Source organism: Podarcis raffonei, chromosome 16 (genome assembly GCF_027172205.1).
Source record: "Podarcis raffonei isolate rPodRaf1 chromosome 16, rPodRaf1.pri, whole genome shotgun sequence".
Lineage (NCBI taxonomy): Eukaryota > Metazoa > Chordata > Lepidosauria > Squamata > Lacertidae > Podarcis > Podarcis raffonei.
The window spans coordinates 30583711-30608466 of record NC_070617.1 but is presented as its reverse complement, the minus strand read 5'-3'; the positions used below and the strand labels follow the sequence as shown (position 1 = coordinate 30608466).

The following is a 24756-nucleotide window of genomic DNA, read 5'->3' as shown; positions in this document are numbered from 1 at the left end:
TGAAGCGCTCCTGATCCCCTGTTTTTGAGTTTGTTTGAAACCTAAACAGTTTATCTCGTGCATGTGCTCTGAATGTAGAAGGACCCAGGTTGGACACCCCCCACGTCTCCTGGAACCCTGGAGAACTTCTGCCAGCCAGTGACGGAGGAAGGGGGAAGGGGGTACGGTCCGCCCTGGGTGTCATCACTGAGGGGGGTGGGGTGACAAAATTAGTTTTTTAATTAACAAAATTGGGCTCACAAAACTTTTTATTTATTTATTTTTATAAAATATTTATTAAAGTTTTCCATTTTATACAAACAAAAAAAAAGAAGACATAAAGAAAAAGAAAAATATTAAAAACACAAAATTTTCAAAGCCTAATTTCAAAACCATAGTTCCTTGACTTCCTCATACCTCCCCTTCTTGTTTTCTAGTTCAAATTATTTATCCAGCAAATCCTAATCTCTTAGCTTCACAATTAGCTAACACCTTATTTTCTATTCCACTTCTTAAATTATTATAACTTAAACATTATTTAATCAAAAGAAAAAAAGAAAAACATTTCTTCCATATTCTTTTACCATAACAGCTAAAGACCACTTAGTTTCAATCCAACCCCCTTCAACATTCAATAATATTCCAGTGTTTCTTTAAGTAGTCCTTAAATTTCTTCCAATCTTCTTCTGCCGACTCTTCTCCCTGGTCGCGGATTCTGCCAGTCATTTCTGCCAGTCGGGCTCACAAAACTTTTTAGGAGTGATGTGGTGGCTTAGGCGCCTGCAGATTCCATGTTGCCTGAAATGGCAGCGTGGAAGTTGCGTCTGCCTACCACCTCCCCCTTAGCCCCCCCCCACAGCTGAGGGGGCATCGATGGAGAGGCTGTAAGCTTCGGAGAGGCTCACCCCGTCCCCATGGGCACGGATGGCACCACCCCTGGCTGCAGGACACGCCCCCGCAGCAGGCACCCAAGCGGCTAGCTACGCCACTGCTGTCAGCCCGTGTAGACAGTACAGTGGTACCTCAGGTTAAGTACTTAATTCGTTCCGGAGGTCCATTCTTAACCTGAAACTGTTCTTAACCTGAAGCACCACTTTGGCTAATGGGGTCTCCCGCTGCTGCCACACCACCGGAGTACGATTTTTGTTCTCATCCTGAAACAAAGTTCTTAACCCGAGGTACTATTTCTGGGTTAGCGGAGTCTGTAACCTGAAGCGTATGTAACCCGAGGTACCACTGTACTGAACTAGATGGACCGATATTCTGACTCAGTATTGAAGCACGTGAACGTAAGCAGGTACTCGCTTGGTGTTAAATAAGGATCAGGCAGACTCAGCAATGGAGAATAAGAAGGTGAAGTTTATTGCCAGGCAATAAGGACCCAGTTTGGAATCTCTTCCAAAAGGAACTGGGACCCCGATTGACAGAAATCCAGAGGTCTTTATACCTGAGCAGATCACAGCAAATCATAGATCATGAGACAACCATGAGGCAGTCACAATATTGCCAGCGAAAATTAGCCAATTAGCAAGCTTCTTGCCATGCTACCAGCTCCTGGTCAAGCACGGAGTTCTAGTTCTGCTTTCCGATGCTTGCAGTGACGCTCTGTCTAACCTCTCCCCTATGACAGGACAGGGAGCTTGGAGATTTTGTGGTTTTGCTCTTCCTGTTCTGGATTAATTTAGCCTGTATCTGAGGGGATTTTGTACCAGAATCTCTGATTCACGTCTTCCCCTTGTCCAGGGTACACGGATGTTTGTAGGGGAAAGGTCGGCTCCTAATTTTGCTGTTTCAAGCAGTATGCAATTAGCTAAGGCACAGTTTCCCTTTGATTCAAAATGGATTATAAAATACTGTAAGCCCTGATTATGTGTGAGCATATATGAATATATTGATTACTGATAACTGATTATATGGATAGCATAGGGGTAGCCCTTCCTCCTTGCCTCAGTATAAGGTAGCTTCCTTTGGCCTTTCTTAGCAGTTATGATTTCTGGGGCTTCCTTCGGGTTGATTTGTTTTCTCCCACCATCCCTGAGCAACAAAAGAGCTTGCACCACCTTTTTTTGCAAATCACCTTAGGAGACTCATCCTTGTGCCTGGCACCAGGCCAACTAAACTTGTTTTCCTGATGTCAGGTTCGGGTTTTGGAGCTGCCATCCAAGATTTCAGTCTGTACCTTGAAGCCAGAGGCCGATGCCAAGTTGGGCATGCCCATGTGTCTGAAGATGTGGCAGGTAAGCCAAGGGGAGCTTGCTAATTACAAAATGCTTCCCTCGCTGTGATTCATTTCTCTATATACGGAGCCCATGAATCATTCTTCACTCTGAGGTTTTTATATTTATTTATTTTTGATTGATTGTCAAAAGCAATCAACTAATTATGCTATTAAGGGTGGGAGGGAAACAGGAACATCCTTCACGTAACCGCTGGAGCTTTCCACACTTCACCAGATAGTGTGGGCTGCGAGTTTTGTAAATACTCCCTGCAAAGTTTAGCCAGGGTAGTTTGGTTTTTTGAAGTATCCGGGGGGGGGGGGAAATAACGATCATGGAACTTGGATTTGGCAAGGCATTTGGTAGCCTGGCATTAATAAAACACTTGAGCTTTAATCAACATGACTGTATTTTGATTTGCTTGTCTCTAGTCTGGTGTGAACCAACCATGTTACTACCTACCTTGCCTCTTCAGATTTGGAGAGGTTAAACATATTTATTTATGTATAATGCTTACATTATCACATACAAGCAGCCTCATACTCAGCATTGCTTGGGGTTTCTGAGAAACAACACGACAAAATCGGTGTGGTTTTCAAATCGGTTTTGAACCATATTGATTCAAAATGGTGTCCAGTATCCAAACGCAAGACGAAAAAATGCTCTTGGATCTTGGGGACCCTCACACCAAAATTGGCTGAAATCATGACGTTTTGAAAGGTTCCGCGCGCCATCTTGACTCAAAGAGGCATCCGGCATCCGAAACCTAGACAAAATGGATCCACACATGGAAGGAAACATGTTCATTGGTCTTGGGAAACATCATGCAAAATGTAGTTGCAATATGTCAAGAGGTGTCCAAATGCATAGCAAATAACTTTCCGAAATATATGTTAATATATGTTTGGAATGGACTTTTGTCTTTGGAATTAAAGAAAGACTGGAGCCTGTATAGCCATCTGTGTTGGGCGCTCTTCAGCCCCTGCACTAAGCAATTGGGATTGGACTAGGCACCCATCAACACTGATTTTGAGGGTTCAAATGTAATTATACTGCTGGGCCTTATTTAGAGAAGTCTTAAGGTTCCCTCGGCCAATAAAGCGAGATGAGCGCCGCAACCCCAGAGTTGTCCATGACTGGACTTAATGGTCAGGGGTCCCTTTACCTTTAAGGTTCTCATGCTTTGTCATATCAACAGAAGACATGAGGGGCCAGTTCATACTTTTAGCATAGCACCTATATTTAACGAAGGATTTACTTGGGTGGCTTAGCTGATGGTTGTCTAAACTAATAGTTTAGATCAGTGGTTCTCAACCTGTGGGTCCCCACATGTTGTTGGACTACAACTCCCATCACCACTGAGCTCTAGCCTTGCTAGCTAGAGGTGATGGGAGTTGTAGTTCAACAACATCTGGGGACCCACAGGTTGAGAAAAGCTGGTTTAGATTATTGGGAATTAGTTGCAGAGGGCTTTGTCTCCTCCTTTGCACACAAGAGGAGGAGAGTGAAACCATGCTTTCCGTTTTGCCTCAACCATAGTGCCCTGGTGGTTTACAAACTTGAGGAACTGTGGTTCCTTCTATCACTCTCTGATTTAATAAACCAAAATAGCAAAATACAGATGGATCCTGCTTTAACCAACCAGCTTTAGCGGGGGGGTGGGGGGTGGATGTTTCCTCTGACCACAGTTTGGTCAAAATTGAAAGTGGGAGTGGGTCTCCAAGATTTTGATAGAATCAAAGAATTGTAAAGTTGGAAGGGACCCCTTTCATCTAGTCCACCCCCCTGTAATGCAGGAATAATAAAATTTTGCTAGACTCCCAACTTCCAGCAGCTCCAGTTAGCATGACCTTTGGTCAAGGATGATAGAAGTTGCAGTCCAACAAAATCTGGAAGTCCACAGATTCCCTGTCCATGTTTTACTTACTTCCCCCAGTGCTCCAGAGAGGGAAGCCTATAACATTTAGTCTCCTAGAGAGACAGAAACGTTCACACAACAAAAAAGTTGTCAAAGCTTTTATATAGCGCTTCATACAGCCTTGTCCCAGATCCTGGTAGAATACAGTTAATCACAAAAATCGTAAATGAATTACAGTGAGTAACAAAACATATTGTTTTTTGATAGCAAAGCATTTCAGCTTCTGCCTTCATCGACTGCTCGGATGTGAATCAAAAGGTGCTGTAGTCAAGGTGGTAGTTATAGAACATTAGAATATTCAGAAGTGTTACACTTAACTGCAGAGACAGACAGACAGAGGTTTATTGCTATTTCATTTGGAAGCCTGTCCAGGAAGGAAGGAAGCAAGCAAGCAAAGGAGAATCACTGTCAACTTGTCAGGAATATGCATTAATGGAGTTTATATAATAAAGTACTTACTGCATTTCCAGTTTCTACATGCATTCCTGTTAGTTGTTGTTGGTTTTTTTAAAATTATCACCATTGCACAACATAGCACCTTTCCTGCTGGGAAAATTAAGGGAAGACAATCCTTGGGTTTGCAGAGTCAACCCTTTCCAGTTGGCTATGATTTGCAGGAGCCCAGTGGCTACGCATCGGATTATAAGACATATTCCTTCAAAGGGGGGGGGGGGAGGAATGTTCCATCCAACCTCAAGCTGCTGTTTGGACCTTCCTTTCTACTCTTCCAAAGATAGCAGCGCTTTTAATTTATATAACATACGGCTCACATTCTCTGTTTAAAAAAAAAATGGCACCCAAGTTGCTGTGCAGTTCATCAACCATCATGAAAAGACAGCAAAACAGACTGCTATACAGTGGTACCTCGGGTTACATACACTTCAGGTTACATACGCTTCAGGTTACAGACTCCGCTAACCCAGAAATAGTGCTTCAGGTTAAGAACTTTGCTTCAGGATGAGAACAGAAATTGTGCTCTGGCAGCGGGGCGGCAGCGGGAGGCCCCATTAGCTAAAGTGGTGCTTCAGGTTAAGAACAGTTTCAGGTTAAGTACAGACCTCCGGAACCTATTAAGAACTTAACCTGAGGTACCACTGTATAGCAGTCAAAAAACCAACAATCCAATAATGGCACATAAATTAAAATAGGCCGGGGAATGCCTTTCAAAACAAGCTAACAAGTATACTTATGAATACCCATCTCTGGGGAACAGCAGGAGAGAACTGTTTGCTGTCATGAGCTACCTGTGAGATTCCCACGGGTATCTGGTTGGAATACAGGATTCTAGATCAGGCAGGCCTTTGGTCTGATCAGGGGCCACCCTCCCCATATGAACCAGGCAACACCCTGCAGTTTTCGGCAGATGCCCAGCCAAGGGAGATGCAGAGGGTGGCCACATAAGAACGGGCCTTTTCAGTGGTGGTTCCCCATCTATGGAATGCTCTCCCCGGGAATAGTAGTAGTAGTAGTAATAATAATAATAATAATAATAATAATAATAATAATAATAATAATAAATTTATTTATACCCCGCACTTCCCGGTTCAAAAACCGGGCTCAGGACAGCTAACAACAAATTTAAAACACTTTAAAAAACTTAATTATAAAAGCAGCATAAATGCAGTATAAAAACATGAATAACAATAAAAATCAAAAATCAATTAAATGGTGGCTGAATTGGTCCTACTTGGGCCAGCGAGGAGGCCAGGGGAGATTTAGCTGTGGGGTCTCAGAGCGGGTGATCTTCATAAAAGGGGAGGGGGAGGGAAGAGAAGGGAAATAAAAGATCAGGCTGAATTTAAATTAAAGGCCAGGCGGAATAGCTCTGTCTTACAGGCCCGACGGAAGGAGGTTAACTGCTGCAGGGCCCTGGTCTCATGGGACAGAGCATTCCACCAGGTCGGAGCCATCACTGAAAAGCCCCTGGCCCTGGTGGAGGATAGCCTGACTTCCTTAGGGCCCGGGACCTTTAAACTATGGTTATTCATGGACCTTAAGGTCCTGTGTGGGGCATACCAGGAGAGACGGTCCCATAGATACGAGGGCCCTAAGCCACAAAGGGCTTTAAAGGTCAAAACCAGCACCTTGAACCTGACCCTATACTCCACCGGGAGCCAGTGCAACTGGTAAAGCACTGGGTGAATATGGTCCCATGGCAGAGACCCCGTGAGGAGCCTCGCTGCAGTATTCTGCACCCGCTGGAGTTTGTGGGACAATTTCAAGGGCAGCCCCGCATAGAGCGAATTACAGTAGTCAAGCCTGGAGGTGACCATCGCATGGATCACTGGCCCGCTCAGTCTTTACACACCAGGCTAAGACCTTTTCCTTTACTCAGGCCTTTGATAAGGAAGTTGCCTCCATCAGTGGAGCTCATCGTTTCATGGGGCAGGTTAGGACCTTAGTCATACTTTTTATCTATTTTGTATTGCCCCTTCCTTTAATTCTTTTTTCTGGCTCTGAATTGCTTTCATTCATTGCATTTTAACCTTGCCAAGTCGCCGCGAAACTTTTTTCCTCTGTACAAAGCGACGGACAAATGTAACTCATGACCTTCGCCATTATCATCCAACCCGGATTCTTACGGCATTCTTAAAAATCTTCCCCTTATGACGAAGAGTGGAGAGGGATCGATCACAAAGCAGGCTTTAACAGGAAGGACTGCTGAGAGGCTATTTTCACCAGCAGGATCATCCATTGTAGCTAGCCTAGGGATTCTTAAAACAATTTTAGTACAGTGGTACCTCGGGTTAAGTACTTAATTCGTTCCGGAGGTCCGTACTTAACCTGAAACTGTTCTTAACCTGAAGCACCACTTTAGTTAAAGGGGCCTCCTCCTGCTGCCGCCGTGCTGCCGGAGCACGATTTCTGTTCTCATCCTGAAGCAAAGTTCTTAACCCGAAGCACTGCTTCTGGGTTAGCGGAGTCTGTAACCTGAAGCGTATGTAACCCGAAGTACCACTGTATTGTAACATGGGTCTTGATACCGGTCTGAAGGAGTAATGGGACAGGGAGAGGGTCAATGCACAGTTGTCTTGAGCATTTAATTCTTCAAAAGCTACCTCTAATTAATTAATTAATTAATTAATTAACATAAAGATCTGGCAAGAGGTCAGATCTGAAAGTGGGGCATCTTTGCGTTCTGTCGAAAAGTATTTTGGCCTTTGTGCGTGTGTGTTTTCTCCTTTAAAATCTATAGCTGGTGGTAACAGGCAATTGTTTTTTTTAAATTTGCTTTGATTACGACTTTTGAACCTTTTGCTCACATGGTGAGTCTTCCGATTTGCAGGGGCCATCCGTCAACCGGCCGGTGCAATGATGAATATTTTCCTTAAGTGTGACACGTAATCCAGTAACGTTCCTTTCTTTGAGTTATTTCAGAGACTTAAATAAATTGGGTGGCTGGCCAGGGTGCCATGCTCTTTGGCCTGTGACATCATTAATCAAAATATCTCTCGATTGGTTACAGCGGGATTCAGACCTGTTAACTCTTTGGGTTCAGGAGATTTTTTGTTTTTTCCCTTTGGGGAAGGGGGAGTGAAAGAAAATAGTTTCCCTTGATATTGGAGATAATATCCATGGACAGCACTTTACTTGAGCTTTTAAAAAACCACACACATATATATTCTTTATTCTGCACTTATACAAACTCATATGAACAAATCTAATATTAAGCAGCCACATTCTTTGCTCTTTTTCCAAGGCCTGCTCAAAACTCTGGTGTTTATTTATTTTTTACAAAACTGTTGATTTTATATATATTGAAGATTTTATTACATCTGCTTGCTTGCTTGTTTTAATATGTTTAAAATATAACAGGAAAAAAAGGATGCCAGCTCATATTAGCAGTTTGAACAATCCGTCAATCCTCAAACGTATCTATTATTATGAAACCATTCATATGTCCAAATAGATATCCAAATGAGATTGTCCTACCTATATAATCTATATGTTCAAAGGTTGAAAGGGCAGTGGATCTTGAAGAGCCCTTATGGGGGCCAAGAGACTTATAGGTTCAAGGTTGGAAGGATATAAACACCCACCATCCATTACACAGTGTTCTGAAATGTCTACTTGTTTTTAAAGTCTGTTGGTGTAACCAGTGTGAATATTGCACATTATTTTGTGTAAACACCTTAGAATGAGTTTTCAGAAATGTATGAGGCGGTATGTAAATTGGGTTACATCACAATCCAAACACTATAGTTTAAATGTTTTGTTGCAAGAACGAAACAGACTTCCACCTGGGCAACTGGACTCCCCATTCTTCTCCTTCTCCCTAACACACCCTCAAAATCTGCTCAGGACCTTCCAGATAAAACTTTTTTTTTTTGTCTGTTTTAATAAACTTTTTTTAAAAAAAAGATATTTATTAAAATTTTCAATTTTTATACGAACAAACAACAAACAAAAAGATTAAAAAAGACATATAGTTCATAATACAAACTTTTCAATAACATATTTCTCTGACCTCCTCATACCTCCCCTTCTTGTATTCCCTTTCAAATTATTTGTTCAGCAAATCCTTAACTTAAAGCATTACAGCTTATAATATCACCTTATTTTCTATCCTTTTTTTTCTTCCATATTCCCTTATATCATTACAGCTAGAAACCACTCAATTTCAATCCAACATCATTCAACATTCCTTAATTTTACAATATTTCTGTAAATAGTCCTTAAATTTTTTCCAATCTTCTTCTGCCGACTCTTCTCCCTGGTCACGGATTCTGCTCGTCATTTCTGCCAATCCCATACATCTGCCATTCTTCCAGAGTGGGTAGATCTTGCGTCTTCCAATACTTTGCGATGAGTATTCTTGCTACTGTTGTAGCATACATAAAAAAAGTTCTGTCCTTCTTTGGCACCACTTGGCCGACCATGCCCAAGAGAAAGGCCTCTGGTTTCTTCAAGAAGGTATATTTAAATACCTTTTTCAATTCATTATATATCATTTCCCAGAAAGCCTTAATCCTAGGGCACGTCCACCAAAGGTGAAAGCCAGATAAAACTTTTGAGGTACATGGGGTGAGGGCTGCAGGTAGAAGAAGAGGACAGCAAGCTGGGTTGGCTATCATCATAAATGCATACCGTACTTTTCCGTGTATAAGACGAGGTTTTTTCCCTTAAGAAATTATCTTAAAAATTGGGGGTCGTCTTATACACTGATAGTGCATAGGGGGGATGTGGGATTGGTTGCTGCCGTGAGCCGGAGATTGTCCTCAGCTATTGGGTGTGTTATTGGTGGCTGCGGCAAGGGCTGGTGTTGATTGGCTGTGGCTGCGGCAAGTGGGTGGGCGATTGGCTGTGTCTCCTGGCGCGGGGACAGACGATAGGTGGCAATGCGCGAGTGGCAGCATATGCCAGGTGGGTGAGCGATTTTCGGCAATCTCCCTTAAAAATGCTCAACAACTCTTGGCCACCCCGCCCCCTAAAAAATCTCACCAACTCTGGGCAATCTCCCCCCATTTTCTTAATTTGGAGTCCTCAAAAATAGAGGGCGTCTTATACACGGGGATGTGTTATACATGGAAAAATATGGTAACTAAAGGACGCAGGTGGCGCTGTGATCTAAACCACAGAGCCTAGGGCTTGCCGATAAGAAGGTCGGTGGTTCAAATCCCCGTGACAGGGTGTGCTCCCATTGTTCGGTCCCAGCATCTGCCCACCTAGCAGTTCAAAAGCACGTCAAAGTGCAAGTAGAGAAATAGGTACTGCTCTGGCGGGAAGGGAAACGGCGTTTCCGTGCACTGCTCTGGTTCGCCAGAAGCAGCTTATTCATGCTGGCCACATGACCTGGGAAAACTGTCTGCAGACAAACACCAGCTTCCTCGGCCTATAGAGCGAGATGAGCGCCGCAACCCCAGAGTCGTCTCAAAACACATTCTTTAATTGTTCCTTAAATTAACCCAACCCTAAAACAGAATCCTTCCTAGGATTCCAAGGGAAAATATGTTTTGACATTTTAATGCCGTTTTCTTCTCTCTCCCTTATTCTTCTTCCAACATTATAGTTTTAACAGCTTTAAATTAAAGGCCCAGCGTTTGAGTTCCCTGCCCATCATTCCTGCTACTTTGCCTGCTTTTCTGTTGTTTTGTACTAACGCCGCGGTTGCCATCGATGAATAATGTCATAAATGCTTTATCTGAGTCAGATCCAATTCTTTCCATATACGACCAATAAAATTCAAATTATAAGGAGATTTTTGATGGAGGGATGGACCACCAACAGAACTTGCTGTGAATTGAGTGGGAAATAATTGGGGTCCATACGGAACGCAGGTGTCGCTAGAAGCATTTTGGGACGATGAAGTGTTGAGAGGATGTTTGACATCACACTTCGGCAAGAGGAGAGAGGAATTTGGCTCTGCCAATTTGCATTCCAACCAGGCTTTTTTTATTAGGGCCCAACCCAAGATTAAACTAAATCATCATATTAAGCTTTTGAAATAATCGGCGTTATGAGATTTTAATTAAGGGTAGGGATAACTGTGTTCCAATTGCCCTTCCCCTCTTTAAAAAAATCAGTTGCCTACACATGCCAAGTTATGATAGTTAGTCTCAGTGGGTATTCAAGGTTTAGGGTATTGTAGCTTGTTTTAGCAGTGCCTTTTGGAGTTCTCTGCCCTGCTTGCATTTACCGTATTTTTCGCTCTATAAGACGCACCAGACCATAAGATGTACCTAGTTTTTGGAGGAGGAAAACAAGAAAAAAAATATTCTGAATCTCAGAAGCCAGAACAACAAGAGGGATCGCTGCGCAGTGAAAGCAGCAATGCCTCTTGCTGTCCTGGCTTCTGGGATAGCTGCGCAGCCTGCATTCGCTCCATAACACACACACACACACTTCCCCTTACTTTTTAGGAGGGACAAAGTGAGTCTTATAGAGCAAAAAATGCGGTACTCATCGGGTTTGGGTCTAATAACTGGTGGGGAGTTGGCCAGGCCACTTCACTCATCTGTTCTGTGTTTCCTACCAGCCCAAGGTCAGTTCGCATCCTTCCCTTCTGGTCGGCTATGAGGATGGATCAGTGGTTCTGTGGAATTTGTCAATGGGGAGAATGCAGAGCCGACTCACATGTCATCAGGAGCCAATCATGAGCCTTGACTTTGACTCTGAGAAGGCCAAGGGGGTCTCGGCCTCGTCTGAGAAGATGCTTTGCTGCTGGAGCTGCAATGATCAGCAGAGCCTAGAGGTCAGTGCCTTTGCCCCCTCCGCGCCATTTGTTCTGTTTTTTCGCTAACGGCTTGATAGACTGAAAAAATATTTAGTCATGAAGTGGGGCTGTTGCCAATCCCTAGCTAATTAATCACAGGCTGGTTATGATCTGGGGGGAAAGCTGGGTGAAGATGGAGACGCTTCTTCAACTTCCGTTAAGTCGTCGGTTCTTCTCTGTCCTTTTCATTTTTATGCAGGCCCCACTAAGGTCTTAACACAAGTGTGGGGGAACTTTTTTAGCCCGGGGGCCACATTCCTTTCCGGACAGCATTTTGGGGGCCATGTGTCGATGGTGGGCGGAGCTAGAGGCAAAGCAGTTGAAGCTATTAATGTAATAGCACAATTCAAAGTGTTGGTGCTGACCTTTAAAGCCCTAAACGGCCTCAGTCCTGTATACCTGAAGGAGCGTCTCCACCTCCATCATTCAACCTGGACACTGAGGTCCTCCTCCAAGGGCCTTCTGGCGGTTCCCTCACTGCAAGAAGTGAAGTTACAGAGAACCAGGCAGAGGGCCTTCTTGGTGGTGGCGCCTGCCCTGTGGAGCCTTCCCATCAGATGTCAAATAAATAAACAAACAACTATATGACATTTAGAAGACATCTGAAGGCAGCCCTGTTTAGGGAAGTTTTTAATGACTGATGTTTTAATGTATTTTTAACCTTCTGTTGGAAGCCGCCCAGAGTGGCTGGGGAAACCCAGCCAGATGGGCGGGGTAGAAATAATAATAAATTAATAATAATAATATTTACTCTGGTGAAGTAAGATGGCTTCATTGCACACACGTCCCCTTCTCTATCCACCACCTAGACCAGTGTTTCCCAAACTTGTGTCTCCAGCTGTTTTGGGACTGCAATTTATTCCCATAATCCTTGACCACTGGCCCTGTTAGCTAGGGATGGTGGGAGTTGTCGTCCCAAAACAGCTGGAGACCCAAGTTTGGGAAACGCTGGCCTAGACCAAGGAAGAGGCATTGTCAGAGGACACATTACAGCATAAAACACTCTAGATGTGGAGCAGGTGGGTAGTGAGGGGAGCGGCCATGGGAAAGTGGGTGTGGCCTGAAAGGGGTTCTGAAGGCCACATTCTGCCCACAGAACTGAAGTTCCTCACCCTTGGTCTTCTCAGGCTGATTTCACAACCTCGCAGGGAATTCTGGGGATTGTAGTCCTGGGAATCAGGGAAGAGAGGCCTCCTAACAAATCTCAGCACCCTTAACAGACTCCACTTCCCAGGATTCTTTGGGAGAAGCCATGACTTTTTAGAGTGGTATAATACTTCCAAAGGGACGCGGGTGGCGCTGTGGGTAAAAGCCTCAGTGCCTAGGGCTTGCCGATCGAAAGGTCGGCCGTTCGAATCCCTGCGGCGGGGTGCGCTCCCGTTGCTCGGTCCCAGCGCCTGCCAACCTAGCAGTTTGAAAGCACCCCCGGGTGCAAGTAGATAAATAGGGACCGCTTACTAGCGGGAAGGTAAACGGCGTTTCCGTGTGCGGCTCTGGCTCGCCAGAGCAGCGATGTCACGCTGGCCACGTGACCCGGAAGTGTTTGCGGACAGCGCTGGCCCCCGGCCTCTTGAGTGAGATGGGCGCACAACCCTAGAGTCTGTCAAGACTGGCCCGTACGGGCAGGGGTACCTTTACCTTTACTAATACTTCCAAGGTGCAGTCCAGACAGGACCTTATATGCTTTCTGCCACCAGCTGAGGCTGATTTGGGCCGGGGAGCATTTACCGTATTTTTCGCTCTATAAGACGCACCAGACCATAAGACGCACCTAGTTTTTGGAGGAGGAAAACAAGAAAAAGAATATTCTGAATCTCAGAAGCCAGAACAGCAAGAGGGATCACTGTGCATCGATCCCACTTGCTGTCCTGGCTTCTGGGATAGCTGTGCGCAGCCTCTCCCGGGCAGCGGGATGAAGGCTCCCCCTGCCCGAAAGAGGCTGCGCGCGGCTAAGCTGCCCTCTGTCCCTTCCCCCACCTCCCGCAAAAGCCAGCCAAGAGCTGCACACTCTTTAAAGGGAGCGCGGCTCTTGGGGGCTTTTCTGTCCCTTCCCCCACCTCCCAGAAAAGCCAGGGATAGCTGCACAAAGCCTCCGCAGGACAGCGGGATGAAGGCTCCCTGCTGCCCTGCAGAGGCTTAGCCGCGCAGCCTGCATTTGCTCCATAAGACGCACACACATTTCCCCTTACTTTTTAGGAGGGGGAAAGTGCGTCTTATAGAGCAAAAAATATGGTACTTGGGGTGAGCGAGATGTTGCTCAAGGTGCTGATGTGTTGCTCATTTATAGCTTTCTATTCTTTAAAGTGTAAGGTTTATTGCATTTTTTTTTTAAGTATTCATTATTACTTTTCTTGGGTTTTTATTACTTGAGAGTTGCCTCTGGCTAGAATGGCAACTAAAAAGAGTTATAAATAAAAATACAGAACATATGTGCAATGCTACATTTATGCACATGAGTAATCTGTTTGTTTTTCAAGGTAGAATTTCCTTCTGCACTTTATAGGATGGAACGGGCATTGAATATCTTCCCCAAGCTCTCTCGTTCTCTGCTTCTCTCTGTCCCTGGATCACACATGCCAGAAATCTGCCACAGGTATCAAGAGGCCATTGGTCTCTCATCGACGGAACATTAGTGTTCCAGTTTGGACAATATACCTGCAATCAGCTTAAGAAAGAAAGAAAGAAAGAAAGAAAGAAAGAAAGAAAGAAAGAAAGGTCCACAAATGTGATATTACATTGCATCGTAAACTTACTGACAGCAATTGAGCATTCATCCTAACCCACCAGGCTGTTGTTGTTTTTAGTCGTTTAGTCGTGTCCGACTCTTTGTGACCCCATGGACCAGAGCACGCCAGGCACTCCTGCCTTCTACTGCCTCCCGCAGTTTGGTCAAACTCATGCTGGTAGCTTCGAGAACACTGTCCAGCCATCTTGTCCTCTGCCGTCCCCTTCTCCTTGTGCCCTCCATCTTTCCCAACATCAGGGTCTTTTCCAGGGAGTCTTCTCTTTTCATGAGGTAGCCAAAGTATTGGAGCCTCAGCTTCAGGATCTGTCCTTCCAGTGAGCACTCAGGGCTGATTTCCTTCAGAATGGAGAGGTTTGATCTTCTTGCAGTCCATGGGACTCTCAAGAGTCTCCTCCAGCACCATAATTCAAAAGCATCAATTCTTCAGCGATCAGCCTTCTTTATGGTCCAGCTCTCACTTCCATACATCACTACTGGGAATACCATAGCTTTAACTATACGGACCTTTGTCGGCAAGGTGATGTCTCTGCTTTTTAAGATGCTGCCTAGGTTTGTCATCACTTTTCTCCCAAGAAGCAGGCATCTTTTAATTTCGTGACTGCTGTCACCATCTGTAGTGATCGTGGAGCCCAAGAAAGTAAAACATACCCAGTTCCCTCAACCATTTCTCATAAGACTTGCTTTCCAGACCCTTGATCATCTGGGTCACCCTGCAGCTGGTCAACATCCTTCTTAAATTGTGGTGCCCAGAATCAGACACAGTATTCCAGGTGTGATCTGGCCAAGGCAGAATGGAGTCATACTATTACTTCCCTTGATTTGGACACTATACAGTGGTACCTCGGGTTAAGCACTTAATTCGTTCCGGAGGTCCGTTCTTAACCTGAAATTGTTCTTAACCTGAAGCACCACTTTAGCTAATGGGGCCTCCTGCTGCCGCCGCGCCACCGGTGCACGATTTCTGTTCTCATCCTGAAGCAAAGTTCTTAACCCGAGGTACTATTTCTGGGTTAGCAGAGTCTGTAACCTGAAGTGTACGTAACCTGAAGCGTATGTAACCCGAGGTACCACTGTACTTCTGTCAATGCAGCCTAGAATAGCATGAGCCTTTTTTGTTGCTGCATCGCCCAGTTGAGTCATGTTAGGCTTGTGGTCTACTAAGACCCCTAGATCCTTCTTACATGCATTTCTGGCAATCCAGGTGTTTCCCCCATCTTATATTTGTGCACCTGGTTCTTCCTGTCTAAGTGCAGAACCTTACCTTTGTCCCCATTGAAACTCATCTTGTTAGTTTTGGCCCAGTTCTCCAAACTGTTAAGGTCATCTTGAATCCCAATTCTGCGGCATTGACTAACCCTCCCAGTTTGGTGCCATCTGCAAATTTGATGGTTTTGTCGGAAGTTGCAATAAACAGAGCCTTGAGGGGTCCTTCCACCCTTGTGCTATGACTGATAGTGCAGCCGCTAGCAAGTGGATGATTGAAGATTTGCTATGAAGGTCTAACAGGATTTTGATCGTAGCGTTCTGAAATTAAGTCTCTGTTCTTTGGACATTCCAGTCTATAATGGGAAAGGGAGTTTATTATTACAGAAGGGCAGGGTGTACAGTGTTCCACTCCAACGAAGCAGCTGCCTTCATTAAAGACATCTCCCAGAGTAGCCAAGGTCGCCTCATGACAGCAAATGGTAATGGCCACAGAGTAATCTGTACGTTGACAAAAGAGCCGGTCAATGCCAAGAGGTTAAGTCGTACTTAATTAGGGGCAGGACTTTCAAGCCTCCTGTTGCTGGATGGCCAAAGCCCAGATGCTTAGAAGTAGGACATGTGAAAAGCTGGGATGAGTCATTTGCATAGTAGGCAGAGTCCTCTGAGATCTCTGTTGTTGGTTTTAATCCAAATTAAGTTCTAATCCTGCACATTAAGGGATCAATTTCCACTGATGTTCAGTGGCCTCAGACCTCATTTAACCCTTAAAAAAATGCAGATGGGGGGGGGATTGTGCCTGCCATGTGATACCTCCCTGCAAATGGAAAGATAGCATACAGAAAGCCTGATCCTTTGCCCATTTAAAATGTGCATTGGGGGGGGGTTATTGAAATAGAATAGAATAGAAATACTTTAATGTCACTGTACCACTTGTTTACAGTGAAATTAAACTGTTGGGTTGGCCTGTTGGGTTGTTTTTATTTTGATTATATATTTTGTGGTTTTATATTTTGATTTTGTTCTGTGAACCACCCTGGACCTCTGGGTATAGGGTGGTATATAAATAATAATAATAATAATAATAATAATAATAATAATAATAATAATGTGCTCGCTTCGCACATGCAAAGCTTTTTCGATGCAGAGTTAACATTTGGATATGCAGTTCTCCTCCCATGCATGTACACATACACAGCCATTCTCTGATGGGGCAGTCCATTGTTTCTCAAGATTGGGCCTCCAGCTGTTGTTGGACTACAACTCCCATCACCCCAACCACTGGTCCTGCTAGCTAGGGATGATGGGAGTTGTAGTCCAACAACAGCTGAAGACCCAGTCGGCGTAGACAGTGCTGAGCCAATGGTCTGAGGCAGCAATCAAGATTTATTATGGTCAAAGACCAGACCACAGAAATTGCAATAATAACACATATACATCTACACAGCATAAGGCAGCTGCCTCTAACTTCTTATTGCAGGCCCCACTAGTCACACGACAAAAGCAACTATAGAATGGGCTTGTTGTCATCAGTACGGTAGTACCTCAGGTTAATTTGTTCCAGAGGTCCGTTCTTAACCTGAAACTGTTCTTAACCTGAAGCACCACTTTAGCTAACGGGGCCTCCTGCTGCTGCTGCGCCACCGAAGCATGATTTCTGTTCTCATCCTGAAGCAAAGTTCTTAACCTGAAGCACTATTTCTGGGTTAGCGGAGTCTGTAACCTGAAGCGTATGTAACCTGAAGCATATGTAACCCGAGGTAGAGGGGGGACCCCTGACCATTAGGTCCAGTCGTGACCGACTCTGGGGTTGTGGTGCTCATCTCACTTTATTGGCTGAGGTAGCCGGCGTACAGCTTCAGGGTCATGTGGCCAGCATGATTAAGCCGCTTCTGGCGAACCAGAGCAGCGCACGGAAATGCCGTTTACCTTCCCGCTGGAGTGGTACCTATTTATCTACTTGCACTTTGACGTGCTTTCGAACTGCTAGGTTGGCAGGAGCAGGGACCAAGAAACAGGAGCTCACCCCGTCGCAGGGATTCGAACCGCTGACCTTCTGATCAGCAAGTCCTAGGCTTTGTGGTTTAACCCACAGCGCCACCCGCATCCCAAGGTACCACTGTATTATAATAGAATTAGTTATTGTTACTTGGAGTGAACTCTGAGCTCTGGGCGTTTTTGCCAAGGCTGGTTCTGAAACATTCCCCACTTAGACTGAGGGACAGCTCAGTCAGTAGAGCATCTGACTCTTAATCTTAGGGCTGTGGGTTTGAGCGCCACGTTGGGCAAAAGATTCCTGCCATGGCAGGGGGTTGGGCAGGATGACCCTCGATGTCCCTTCCACCTCTACAATTCTACGATTCATTGATTCAAGGTCGTTCCCCCATCTTTACTTGCTGTCTCTCCAACGAAAGCATTAAGAGCCTCACATCAGGTTATTTCCACCTATCCCCTCCCCTCTCTTTCCTATTGGATTAATAATACGAACCAGATGGGTTTTTTCCCGCTCGACATTCCACATCCCTGAGGTAATGGTGGTGATTGGAAAGCCACTCAGTGGCACGTTATTTTTACTCCCGATGCATTTTGGCGACTCCTCGCTCGGTAACCGGCTGTCCAAAGACGTGACGCAAGAGCGGCCCCGTTTGGGATGGCACCGGTCCAGTGTGCCGGTGAAGAGTTGGTGAAACAAGGTTCTCTTGTCTCCAGGAGGCTGTCCAAAATCTGTGCCGGGCACCATGGTGGGGAGGCCGCAAAGGAAAGTGGTTAGGCCAGGATAGTGTAATGAAGAGATAATGGGTTTGAGGCTGTTCTTTCCTTGCGGGGAGGAATCTCAGAGGCTTCCTCAAAAGGCCAGGCATAGACCTGGAGAAGAAAACCGATTCATTTCACATTTGAAAGTGAACCTCGCCTCCAATCTGCAGCTTCCGAAATAATGCGCAATCCCAAACCTCAGCCCTCCTTTGAAATTTGCACTTCTCCAAATTGTGCAAAGCAGATCTCCAGCCAAGTTACGTGTAGGAAACTTTGCATATGCTCGGTTAAAGCATGCATGAAAGCACATTATATTAGAGAAAATCGCTTTGCAGAAATGTCTCTGCTAGGACAGATTCGCTCTGATACGCCGACAAGTTTTCACGATGGCATTGTTACTTGTAGAAAAATTGCAAACTGATGTGGAAATGTGGAGAGCTGAATTTAAGAGTGGAAAAGTCGAGAAACTGAAAGGTCCATCTATCCCTAGCCAAACATCATAGCTCATAATAAACTAGGGGCACGGAAGGTAGTGCATATGACCTAATACCCTGAAATTTAGCATTTTAAAACAGTACATCTGTTTCTGTTATTTATTCGCTTTTTTACTGCATGTATGTCTGGTTATTTTAGACTTTATATTGTTATGCATTGACACTATACATACACTGTATGTATATAAGCTTATTTAGACCTCTTTTAAAAAGTACTAAAACTCTATTTACATAACCAAACCTATGAAAGATCAGAATTGCCTTATCCACCAGATAAATAATAGACATTAAATTAAATGCCAGGTAAGTAAAAACCAACACCCCTAATAATAGGGCATTTAAATAATGCTTTAAATATCTAACTTTTTCATATTCAATTCATTAGTCTCTTGCTATGTAAAGAGTCTCTAAGCAACTTACAGCATTTTAAAAAACTTTAAGGCATAACATAAAATTGAGGGAACAGTGCATTGCAATAAAAACTATACAAAAATCTATACCAAACAGTCCCAGTAAAACATCAGCAAAAAAAAAAAAAAAAACCTTAGCAGAAAAATGTATCATCAAAATCCGTCCAATGCCTGGGGAAAGAGAGAGGTTTTTGCCTGGCATCAAAAATGCATTAACAATAGCACCACGTGGACCTATGAACTTACCTTATGTCCTTCCTCAGATTATAATTCATTAACTTTGACTGAATGAAATTATCCCAAATTTTCTGACGGAGGAGGAGAGACATATCCTGTCTCCCACCCTAAGAAAATGGAGTGGATGTTGTAGCTGCTATCAAAAAATAAGTGTGCGGTAAAGGTAAAGGGACCCCTGACCATTAGGTCCAGTCGCGGACGACTCTGGGGTTGCGGCGCTCATCTCGCTTTATTGGCCGAGGGAGCCGGCGTACAGCTTCCGGGTCATGTGGCCAGCATGACTAAGCCGCTTCTGGCGAACCAGAGCAGCGCATGGAAACGCCATATATCTTCCCGCCAGAGCGGTAGCTATTTATCTACTTGCACTTCGTGCTTTCGAACTGCTAGGTTGGCAGGTGCAGGAACTGAGCAACGGGAGCTCACCCCGTCACGGGGATTCGAACTGCCGACCTCCTGATCGGCAAGCCCTAGGCTCTGTGGTTTAACCCACAGGGCCACCCACATCCCTATAAGTGTGTAGAACCTGTAACAAAACATTGCAGCAGGTTCCTCTTCAAGGTTCCAGCCAGCTTGCCGTACCTTCTTTGAATGTAGTGGGACTTAATTCTGATTTAACATATCTGCTGGTAATAAAGTACCTGTATAGGATCTTAAAAAGTAGAGACATCACCTTGCCAACAAAGGTCTGTATAGTAAAAGCTATGGTTTTCCCAGTATTGATGTATGGAAGTGAGGGCTGGACCGTAAAGAAGGCTGATTGCCGAAGAATTGATGCTTTTGAATTATGGTGCCGGAGGAGACTCTTGAGAGTCCCATGGACTGCAAGAAGATCAAACCTATCCATTCTTAAGGAAATTAGCCCTGTGTGCTCACTGGAAGGACAGATCCTGAAGCTGAGGCTCCAATACTTTGGCCACCTCATGAGAAGAGAAGACTCCCTGCAAAAGACCCTGATGTTGGGAAAGATGGAGGGCACAAGGAGAAGGGGACGACAGAGGACGAGATGTTCGGATGGTGTTTTCGAAGCTACCAGCATGAGTTTGACCAAATTGCGGGAGGCAGTGGAAGACAGGAGTGCCTGGTGTGCTCTGGTCCATGGGGTCATGAAGAGTCAGACACGACTAAACGACTAAACAACAACATAGGATCTTAAATAGAATTCCAGTTCATGGTGATATTTCGGAGTAGCCAGTCATTGGCCAAAATCATCCTGTTCTTTTTATTTGTTAAAGTGCCGTGAAAAGGTTCGGGGCAAGTAGCTACTATAAACAAACAAACAAACAAACACCTCAAGGCTCTTAACAGTTTTGCACAAGGGATTCAAGTGCCTTTCAAAAAAAAATAGGTTTGCGCAACTGAAGCAGATTAAAGCCCTACAAACTCACTTTGCAAAATGGGGGGCTTTGTGTTTAGGAGAGTGATGAGGAAACGCAGTGAAAAGTATGGCAGGATCAAATGACTAACAGGAAGACATAGAAGGCACCCTGCAAGCAAATCAAGATGACTGCACATTGTCACATAACCACCCTGCAAACAAATCCAAATGTTTGGTCCAACCTTATGCCTGGTCCAACCTCTGCATAAGCTTTGCACCAGTAAATCGGGACGAATGCTCAAGAATCAGCTTGTCCGAGGAGCAAGTAGAGCTGAGCAGCTACGACATTCTTTTTTCAAATAATCACCGCATATGTTAAGCCTCATCCCCTTGTAGGCCAAATCTTCTCCCATCATTTTTGTAACGCTTCAACCTGTCAGGCCAGACGTGACTGCCGTGGTTTGCGGAGTTCGAATTACTTTCCCATCTGTGCAGAAATTGAAGCGAAAAGGGTGTTTCTCTCTTCCTTCTCTAGGGGGGTCCAATAGGTCAGTGGTCTTCAACTGGCTGGTCAGGACTCACTTCTAGACTGTGGCAGCAACACTATCGCCCTGCTCCTTTTCAGCTTTGTCTTGGTATCTGTCTGTCTCGAGAAGCAATGGAGTGTTCCTCTGGGGATGAAACAATAACGATACGATAATCTTTATTGTCATTGTCCCATACAGAACAACAAAATTGAAAAATCTACATCAGACATTCAAAAACCAACAAGCCTGCTATCCGAACTATCCCAGCCTGGTTAACCCCTAAAAACTCTGATACCCCATAATTGAATACAATATACTCACATAGAGACTACCTTAAAGGTAAAGGTAAAGGGACCCCTGACCATTAGGTCCAGTCATGGCCGACTCTAGGGTTGCGGCGCTCAGCTCGCTTCATTGGCCGAGGGAGCTGGCGTACAGCTTCCGGGTCATGTGGCCAGCATGACTAAGCCGCTTCTGGCGAACCAGAGCAGCGCACGGAAACGCCGTTTACCTTCCTGCCGGAGCGGTACCTATTTATCTACTTGCACTTTGACATGCTTTCAAACTGCTAGGTTGGCAGGAGCAGGGGCCGAGCAACGGGAGCTCACCCCGTCACGGAGATTCGAACCGCCGACCTTCTGATCGGCAAGTCCTAGGCACTGTGGTTTAACCCACAGCGCCACTACCTTACACTGCATTTAAAACCAAAATCGCATTTGGATAGAAACTGTTTCTCAGGCTAGTCTTAGTCTTCTTCCTTCTTCCAGAAGGCAGAAGCTGAAAGAGATCATTTCCAGGGTGCGTACTATCCTGCACTATCTCTGCAGCTTTCTTATGACACTTGGAAGCGTAGATTTGATCCAAGGTGGGAAGAGGTGCACCCAGTTATTCTCTCTGCAGTCTTTACAACCTTGGACAGCATTGTTTTTCCCCTGACCATGCAGCTCCCAAACCACACGCACAGACCTTAAGTTAATACACTCTCAACAGTACAATGGTAAAATGCCATCAACAGGTCTGCCTTAGCAGCACTGAAGTGACTTCCCTGGGACGCAAACCTAGGCAGTGGGTGTGGAGGTCCTGGGCTGCCCAGACAGCAAGGCCCCACTGCTCAGCCTCGCTGATGTGGTCTAAAGGAAAGTAGAGCAATACATTTGGCACCAGCTGGGCTGCAGGAGTTGCCGGAAGGAGGTGTACGAGGCGCCATCCAACCGTCTTAGGGATTCCATTACGGATTTGTGGAGGGTTTACTCCTTAGACTTTTCAACTATGCTAAAAATACACCTTGGGAGAAAAGCAATGACAAACCTAGACAGCATCTTAAAAAGTAGAGGTATCACCTTGTCAACAAAGGTCCGTATAGTAAAAGCTATGGTTTTCCCAGTAGTGATGTATGGAAGTGAGAGCTGGACCATAAAGAAGGCTGATCGCCAAAGAATTGATGCTTTTGAAATGTGGTGCTGGAGGAGACTCTTGAGAGTCCCATGGATCTTCAAATATCTAAAGGGCTGTCGCTTGGAAGAGGGAGCTGCGCCGGAGGGTAGGACCTGAACCAATGGCTTTGAGTTACAAGGAAGTAGGAAGAATTGCCTGGTAGTAAGAGCTGTTTTACAGTGGAATGGAGCACCTTGGAAAGCGGTAGTCTCTCCTTCCTTGGAGGCTTTTAAATAGGCTGGGTGGCCATTTGTCTGGGATTCTTCATCTGGGATTCCTGCATAGTAGGGGGTTGGAGGAGAAGACCCTTAGGGTCCCTTTCAACCCTACAGTTCTATGGTACTTTGAGTGCAGTAACAAATCATTCTCCAGGATCCTCAGCTTTGGCTTTGAATCAGTTTGATTCCCTCCCCCCTCTTTCTTTTTTCCTTTCTCCATCTGTGATGGAACTCCTATTTGGGGACTTCCCTGGCTTTTTTCTGGCCCATGTAGCACCAGTCTGGATAGTTAGCCTTGGTGAAGACTTGACATTTTTATCCCCAAAAAAGTTTTTGAATGAGTTTCCACTGAAATGAGGCTGCATTTTAATGTTTTGATGTTGTATTTTAATCTTGTTTTTTAAGCTGTATTTCAATCAATTGTTTTTATATTTGGTGTTAGCCCTGAGCCCGGTCTTGGCTGGGGAGGGCGGGGTATAAATAAAAATTATTATTGTTGTTGTTATTGTTGTTGTTGTTATTAATTTCCCCCTTCTTTTCCCAGCTCCGACAAACGTATGAACTCACCAATCCCGGGATCGCCGAGGTGACCCTCCGCCAAGACAAGAAAATCCTGGCGACTGCCGGCTGGGATCACCGCATCCGCCTCTTCGGCTGGAAGAAGATGAAGCCTTTGGCCGTCCTGGACTACCACACGGCAGCAGTCCACTGCGTAGCCTTTTCGGACCACAGCCAGCCCCAGGAGAGACTGATGGCGGCTGGCTCCAAAGATCACCGCATCAGCGTCTGGTCGATATATAATCAAACATGAAATGGGTTTGGAGCCGAAGAAGGAAGACAGGGCAGAAGTTTGCGATTTAGAGTTAAAGGGCAAGTCAGGGCAAGGCGAGAGGAAGAATAGAAGATACCCATCTCAGCAGGACTTCAGGACACACAATCCCACTTAGCAGAAGGAGGCAAAAATCAATGGTTTTTTTTAATAAAAATAAAAAAAGGATTTGTATTTGTATTTATTTAAATCAGATTTTTTTTTGAATCAATTTTTTGATTTAAATTGGATTTTTAAAATAAAATGCTTTTGGAGGAAAAAAATCTTTCTAAAGATAGTTTTCTGTTTAAGTTACATGATGGTCCAAAGGCAATTCATCAGGAAATAAGGATTTGTTTTACGTTTTTCATATGTGCTGAACTCAGTCTAAGTTGTGTGGTGGTTTGAGAATCCTTGGGCAATATGTCCTCTGACTCCCCTCCTTCTCCTCGCTGCCTTCCCCACCACTTGGGTAGAATCTAGACACTTATAAAAAAAAATGTGAAAGTGCTTTTTTAAAAATGTTTTGAAAAATATATTGAATTTGCCACCACCATCTGGTGTCACCTTTGTATAACGCACTTAAAACCTTTTATTTGCAGCTGAGTCCTTGCTCTCTGCTGCTATAGGGCAAGCTGAGCTGGTGCCTGTTGCTCCTTCTACTCTAGAGCAGGGGCCAGTAGTGGAGGGCCCTGCCTAGGCCTGGCGCCTCAGCAGGGGCCCAACAATACCAGTTTCCGTGCTGGCCGACCTACATTCCTGTGAGTAAGCCCCACTGAACAAAATGGGGACTTCTCTCTGAATAAGCTTGTGCTGTGAACCAGGAAAGTGAGGTTCTTGCCATAGTTTGTGATTGTTCTGCCCACCTGCACCAATATATAGCAGTTTGAAGGAGTGAGGGACTGCAGGCAATGTCTTGGAAGGTGGGAGGTAGATAGATAGATAGATGATAGATAGATAGATAGATAGATAGATAGATAGATGATAGATGATAGATGATAGATAGATAGATAGATAGATAGATAGATAGATGATAGATAGATAGATAGATAGATAGATAGATAGATAGATAGATAGAGGGCCAGATTTAGGTCTGATGAGGCCCATAGCTACTGAAGGTTATGGGGCCCTTTATATGTCCATCTGTCCATTGTCAGCAACAAATTACTGCTGCTTTTTGTGTTGAATATATGCTATATGGTAATTTATGGACCTAATGGGTATCTACCTAATGGGGAACGCCCTCCCTTCAGATGTGAAGGAAATCAGCAGCTATCTTGTATT

General features: G+C 44.8%; 1 protein-coding gene across 5 annotated transcripts in view; it reads left to right on the top strand.

Annotated features, from left to right (window-relative positions):
- Positions 1–23618, top strand: part of GNB1L (G protein subunit beta 1 like) — an 82600-nt gene extending 58982 nt beyond the window's left edge. For 4 of the 5 annotated variants that reach the window (XM_053369488.1, XM_053369486.1, XM_053369487.1 and 1 more), the window contains 3 exons: positions 2118–2216; positions 11090–11305; positions 23209–23618. In XM_053369488.1, the coding sequence (XP_053225463.1) occupies positions 2118–2216; positions 11090–11305; positions 23209–23475 (582 nt within the window). In that variant the 3' untranslated portion in view covers positions 23476–23618. The remainder of the gene's footprint in view (positions 1–2117; positions 2217–11089; positions 11306–23208) is intronic. The other variant, XM_053369490.1, reaches the window with a different exon arrangement.
- Positions 23619–24756: the final 1138 nt, after the last annotated feature.